Consider the following 7,529-nt stretch of genomic DNA (forward strand, 5'->3'; position numbering starts at 1 on the left):
TGACTTAGGAGAAGAGATGCCTCCACCGTGAGCGTAGGTCAGTGCCTAGAAGTGGTCAATGGCCTTGCACTGAGCAAACTCGTTAAAAACAGGCACTTGCAACTAGCCTTGGCAGTTCAGTTACCAAACGATAGGCTGGAAACAAGGCGTTCTTACATTTCTTGAAGTGAGCGTTCGCCGATCTCCACAAAACGGTATAACTACCAACAAGCAAAATGTGCAGTAACTATGCATTCAGGTGCAAACGTTTCATATTACGACAGGTCGTTTTTGGTCTGGTTATTTGCACAAGTAGACGAAACACCACGACAAGGCGGTTCCATGTACTCTCCAAGCAGAGGTTGGTGGAGAAGATTGTACCTTTTTTCTCATATCTCCCGTTCTGTCTGTTGATTGGGGTGTCCCGACATATGAGATATGAGAAAAGGGCCATAGTCTTCCCCACCAACCTCTGTTTGGAGAACAGGTTTCATACAGTGTCCCGGTTTCTACCGTTAATAGGTATGTAAAAACGAGATCTTGTAACGTTTGTTTGTGTTGAAATCATATGGATTTATTATGTTGTCCAAAATGGAACTTATGTGGTCCCATTTTATGGTTCAGTACGTACACTATCGTGTTAGCAACCCTGATACTCATTGGCCCAAACCGTGATGATGAATACTAGAAACATCTAAATAAGGAAAACGTCCGTATACTGCGATGTCTTTCTGTCAGTCAGGGTACATACTGGTGCGTCATTGAGATATAGAGACATACCAGTCCAACCATACTTTTGAGTCATGTTGCCTTTTATTGAAGACATGTTAGTTATTCCGTTGATAATATAGCACATATTCATGTCACATGTTCTATTACAGCTAAGTTATCATATTGACAGAGATGAGTTCACGTTAAAATTACGTCATATTTACGAACAAAATCTCTAGAGAAATTCCAGTTGTCAGGATGTCGAACAGACAGGAGGTGTCGTGTTTAGGTACTGATTAACGGTCTCAATGGCACATCTCGTGTACACGTAAACTAAATATATCTATCTATAAGCAAGCGAGAAAGAGAGAGATAAAAGCGGTACAATGTAATATAACATTACAATACCAACAACCTTCAGGTTTCAAGGACAATATCTTACAATAAGGTCAATTGTATGTCTATACCAGACAAGTCTATACAGTTAATAACTAAACAGTCCCAGGCAATGTACATGTAAATACATTCTGTATGTTAGCCACACTCAAATATCCTAAAACTTAGGGAGACGCCTACATTCTTCTAACCACCTAACTACGATGACCAGGCGATCTAGTATTCAATACAATGTGAAATAAAGAAGAATGCACACCATTTTCAATGGTTCATTTGGCGGCAATCTTCCCCATGCATGTCGAAACCATGTGCACCACTATTCCTACATTTCAACAACAAAATTGAAGTTGCAGTCCCAACTTCAGTTAGTGTGATCTGAATGCAATCAAATCACGAGTCTTTCTGTCCTTAATTAAATGTCTTTCTAAACAGCCCGCTGTCATCAAATGCTATAATGAAGCATCGGACTTGCGCCAGTGACTGAAACATACACGCGTAAGAATGTTGGTTCGTGGTCTCTGTTTGTACGTACTTGTTTCTTGCGGCCACCCTCAACGCAGAACTTGCCTGTAACTATCATATCGGTAGCTTTAAACATTCATTGCTGTGGGTTCGCATGTGGCTCCGGAGATTGTCTGACTAGCGAAAGCTCTGAGTCTTACTGCATCCTTTACACCGGTAGGGCTTCACCAGTGTGAGTCCGCATATGGCTCTTCAGTTGACCCAACCTGCTGAACTGTCTGCTGCACTCCTTACATCTGTAAGGTTTTTCACCGGTGTGGGTTTTTATATGTGTCTTCAGATTACTCAGCACACTAAAATGTCTGCTGCACTTCTCACATTTGTAAGGTTTCTCACCTGTGTGAATCCGCATGTGAATTTTCAGAGAACCGAGGACACTGAACTGTTTGCTGCATTCTTCACACTTATATGGTTTCTCCCCGGTATGAGTCTGCATGTGTGTTTTCAGTTTGTCCAGCTGACTGAACTGTCTGCCGCACTCCTCACATTTGTAAGGCTTCTCACCTGTGTGAGTCATTTTATGCTTCTTCAGATTACCCTGCTGACTAAACTGTCTGCTGCATTCATCGCACCTATAGGGCTTCTGACTGGTATGAGTTCGCATGTGTCTCTTCAGATTACCAAGCCGACTGAACTGTTTGCTACATTCTTCGCACCTGTAACGCTTCTCACCGGTATGAGTCCTCATATGACTCTTCATATGGTCAAACTGACTAAACTGTCTGCCGCACTCTTCACATTTGTAAGGTTTATCACCGGTGTGAGTCTGCCTGTGCCTCTTTAAATGCCCCTGCTCACTAAACCGTTTGCTACACTTATCACACTTATACGGTCTCTCTCCAGTGTGGGTTCTCATATGTCTCTTCAGATTACCCAGCACACTAAACCGCCTGCTACACCCCTCACATCTAAATGGTCTCTCGCCAGTGTGAGTACGCACGTGTCTCTTCAAGTCATTCAGTTTGTGAAACTCCTTACCGCACTGGCCACACTTGTGTGTGCGTGGAAGAGGCTCTTCTTGTTTCCGATGAGATACAGCCGGGGTCGCCATGTTCGATAGGTCTTGTAGGGTCACTGCAGGGATGAAAATGAATTGAAACATTTAGGAAAAAACAGTTGATTTCTTAAAACATGTAGTCCACTTAAACGACTCAGTTCTCGAGTACAAGCAACGTTAAGTATTACTAAGTTACTTGATGAAAATTTTTACTGCCTCCTTACAAACGCCAGGATCCGTATGACAAGCAAAGCGGTCTTGTATGATTGAAAGTTCCTTGCAGTTAGCTTCCTTTGCAGACTTCTAGCAGTGCTGGCTGGGAGTGCAGAGATCTGTCACATTTCCTATCCTAGGCCCTGCCAAACTGTTTGTGGAAACGCAACATTTAAGTTTATGCCAATTGATATGCACGTGGAATGCTGTACAATGATCTTTTCCGTTTTTTTCCCCAAACTGCTATTTGTGTCTACCCTTTCCGTGGATCGGTGGTTCAATAGTAGAAATTGGACAATTAGTCAATAGTACGCTTTGGGATTCAGCCGACAAGAGAAGTAATTTCCTCACCGCGGGGCCTGGTAGAGGCTACCTCTAGCGGGCCGACTCTCCTAGCGTACTGTTGACTAATTGTCTAATTTCTACTATTAGACCACCGACCTCGTAGCCTGGTTGAGGCTAACTTGAATTGTTTTTCATCCAAGACACAAGCCCTTGTCTATTTGAGACGATGACATCTTGTTGCTTGGTTGGTAGCATATGTCAACACTTTGACCTTTGTACATATGGCATCCGTGGAAGCTAGTCTCCGTGTTTCCAGCAGGTCAGGGCCTACACAGACCAGCCACTCGGCTCACGGTTGTGCTATTAGGGATAATACGTACGAACCCAAAATGAATATTTACTACGCAAAGGTTGTGGTCGGGTATAAGACCCCGACATGGGCCCGCATTTCTAAAATCGTGGAATGTGCAAATTTCATTGTGGGTATGCTTACAAGAATAGAAGTTTAGGTACTAAGTTTGATATTAGCCTAACTAGTTTGACTACTATATATCTGTGAGACGTGATTCAACCTACGCTATAGGTGTATATGCTATATAAGTGCGTAAAACACTTTGCATCAAAGTATTACACTACAAACTACAGCACCTTACATGCTACAGAGGGACTATCTAACACGTTCACATACCTGACTCCATAATCAAAGTATTACACTACAAACTACACAACCTTACATGCTACAGAGGGACTATCTAACACGTTCACATACCTGACTCCATAATCAAAGTATTGCACTACAAGCTACACAACCTTACATGCTACAGAGGGACTATCTAACACGTTCACATACCTGAGGTCAGAGGTCAGCTATAGCAGTGGCACCCACTTTTGGTAGGCTCCTCCGAATTTGCGTATTTCCTTCGTTTCCTTATTCTATTTTGCTTCATATTTCAGTTCAGGGCTCACTTTGTTATTGAGACCTACAGGAGCCAGTCCTACTGGCTTTATACTTATGTTACAGTTATCTTTTGCGTTGCTTTGTTCTGCTTGATTTTAGTTGTCATGGGGAGCCTATCGCAGGGTGGTATGCCATACATGTGTAACGCCTGACACATTGTATCACTCTAGTTTAGGTAACAGACCACAGAAGTTCATTGTACTGACATTGTTTTTTTTTGTTTTGTGATCGCCTGGAAACCCAAGTGCTTTCACCAGAATGAACATTAATCTTAGATTGTACAGAGCGCGTATCGGCTTATTTGGCCCAATTCCTCAGTTATGCTTGTACAAAGACAACAATGTAAGATGGCGGTTCTACCAGGTGTTGCTGATTACCATATGTCTCATCCTTACCTCTAACCAAAATGGCATCCTAACGGCAGCCAATCAGGAAAACGAGCTGAAAACAAATCAGTTAATACATCATTGGCAAAACGCAAGCCAACAGGTGACAAGCCTGTACCATAAGAATTTACTGACTGAGCAATGTAATGACCAGGTTAACTTGATTTGTCTGGCATTTGACATCCATCCAAACCCTGGACCAATTAGCAGCACCTGTGGTACCTGCAGTAAGAGAGTCACCAACAAACAAAGAGCCATATGCTGTGATACTTGCGATACCTGGTTTCATGCGTCTTGTGTAAACCTGTCAACCGAGGACTATGATTACATGTATTTGTCAAACAGTAGCGATCAGTGGGATTGTTTTGGTTGTACCATGCCAAGTGCATCTCGTTCCTTCTTTGAAGACTGTACTAACCTATCAGAACAGTATCAAGCCAATGATAGCATTTTGTCAGATAATCTAGACTATCAGACTGTTTTTGACCAGTTAAAATCAAAAAAGGGTCTCAAAGTAGCACATCTTAATATACGTAGTTTATTACCAAAACTTGATGAGTTAAGAGCCGGCATGATACACAATCCCATTGATGTGCTAGCGCTCACGGAAACCTGGTTGGACGCCAGTATTGACGACAATGAATTGTACATATCCAACTACACGCTTTACAGAAAGGATAGAGACCGTCATGGGGGTGGCGTGGCTTGTTATGTAAATGATCGTCTGCAACATAATTTGATTTCTGAGTTAACCGATTTTAACATAGAAAACGTCTGGGTGGAGATTAGATATTCAATAGGGAAACCTATTGTTATTGGTACAGTATACCGCCCACCGAGCGCAACCACACAATTCTTTGATACCCTTGAACCAGCCATGACCGCCGCCACGGCGCTATCTGATGAGATTTTTGTACTTGGAGATCTGAATTGTGACACTCTTTCTAAAAGTTCGAGTAAAAAAATAGACAACCTTTGTAACTTGTTTCAAGCATCTCAACTCATAGATAAGCCAACACGTATTACTGAAAACTCATCTACCTGCATTGATGTCATTATAACAACTAGTCCGGAGAATGTTACGGACTATGGTGTGTGCTCGACCGGACTCAGTGACCACTCGTTTATCTACGTCACAAGGAAGGTCAGACAACCAAGAGGTACTCCCAGAACAGCCACAGTCCGTTCGTACAGAAACTTCGATGAATCGTCTTTCCAAGAGGAACTGTTTAATGCGCCCTGGAGCAAGGTGGAGGAACACGCTGATGTTAACGGCGCACTGGACTGTTTTCATTCTATACTACATAACATTTGTGATAAACACGCTCCGTGGGTGACCGTACGTATTCGAGGACACGAGCCACCCTGGATGACGCAGGAATATCTGTCGTTGGCCCGTGACCGAGATTACTACTTTCACCGAGCTAAAAAGACAAAACAACCAGGGACTTGGGAGACAGCAAAACGATTGCGCAACAAATGTAACAATATGGCACAATGCCTGAAGAAAACGTACTACCGAAGTGAAATTGAGTCTAAGCAAAATGATAGTAAAGGCCTTTGGTCAAGCTTAAAAACACTCTTGCCAGGTCAAACTAAACACGCTGATAAAGTTCCTAAACAAAGTGAAAACAACATTGCGAATGAATTCAATTCATATTTCACTTCCATTGGAGCCAAACTAGCCGCAGCCTTCTCTAGTGTTTATATGGCAACTATAGGGCCTCCTAAGTCTATGTTCAGTTTTGCCGACATACCAACAGAGTTCACACACCAACAATTGCTGAACATCCCTCTTGGCAAGAGCACAGGGGTGGATGGAGTAAGTAGCAGGCTGATCCGCCACGCTGCTCCAGCAATTGCAGCACCACTGACGTACATATACAACCTATCACTCTCCACAGGAACAGTACCCACTGGCTGGAAGAAAGCCAAGGTCACACCGCTATACAAAGATGGGGACAAAACTGACTGCAGTAACTACAGACCTATATCAGTAATTCCATCTTTTATGAAAATATTGGAGAAAGCAATACATACACAAGTCTACAACTTCCTTACCGAGCATAAGATTCTGAATCCTTCACAGTCAGGTTTCAGACCAAAACACTCAACAACAACAACATTAATCAATGTGACAGACACGATCCTAGATAACATGGACAAGGGGCTTTTGACAGGTGCTGTCTTTTTGGACCTGAAAAAGGCCTTCGACACGGTGTCTCATGAAATTCTTCTTGACAAACTACGGATAAATGGCATACAAGACAACGCATTGCTGTGGTTTGAGTCATACCTGTCAAATAGGTGTCAGGTAACAGTTGTAGACGGCACCATAAGTGATTGTCTTGGTATAGCTGAAGGCGTACCACAAGGGTCTGTTCTCGGACCGCTATTGTTTATATTGTACATAAATGATATGCCAAACTACATAAGCCATGGTCAAATAGTACTCTATGCTGATGACACAGCACTGTTTTACGCATCAAAGTCTGTCGCTGATATAAACAGAGCGTTGAATGCTGATCTCTGCAATATTGAGAAGTGGTTGGATGCAAACAGGCTAACTCTCAATGTCCGTAAATGCAAGTCTATGCTTTTTGGCACTATAAGAAGGCTGCGTCTAGAAACAGAAGAACTAAATCTTACCCTTTCTGGTACTTATTTGGAAGTTGTTGCATGTTTTAAATATCTAGGTGTTTGGTTTGATTCCTGTCTTACATGGAGTATACACATTAACAAACTATGCAGTACGGTGTCCTCTAGGTTGGGAGTGTTAAGACGTTTAGTACCCATTTTACCACCTAAGACACTTTCCATGCTGTTTAACTGTATGATTCTTCCTAAGATTGATTATTGTGATACTGTATGGGGCAACTGCGGAAAATCTCTCTCTGACAATCTCCAGAAACTCCAAAACCGTGCAGCACGGCTTGTGCTCGGTCTGTCACGTAGATCACATGTAGATAATGACCATCTGTCTACATTAGGTTGGAAATCTCTGGCATCTCGTAGGAAAATGCACCTCCTGCAAACCGTCTTCAAGTCAATCCATCGGCAGTTACCAGAATACTTACAAATA

General features: G+C 42.6%; 1 protein-coding gene across 1 annotated transcript in view; it reads right to left on the reverse strand.

Annotated features, from left to right (window-relative positions):
• Positions 1-542: 542 nt before the first annotated feature.
• The window catches only part of LOC118420513 (zinc finger protein 239-like), a 27,041-nt gene continuing 20,054 nt past the window's right edge, over positions 543-7,529 (reverse strand). Inside the window, exon 2 of the mRNA XM_035827351.1 lies at positions 543-2,682. Within this exon, the coding sequence (XP_035683244.1) occupies positions 1,757-2,659 (903 nt within the window). The 5' untranslated portion in view covers positions 2,660-2,682 and the 3' untranslated portion in view covers positions 543-1,756. The remainder of the gene's footprint in view (positions 2,683-7,529) is intronic.

Source organism: Branchiostoma floridae, chromosome 8 (assembly GCF_000003815.2).
Source record: "Branchiostoma floridae strain S238N-H82 chromosome 8, Bfl_VNyyK, whole genome shotgun sequence".
NCBI lineage: Eukaryota > Metazoa > Chordata > Leptocardii > Amphioxiformes > Branchiostomatidae > Branchiostoma > Branchiostoma floridae.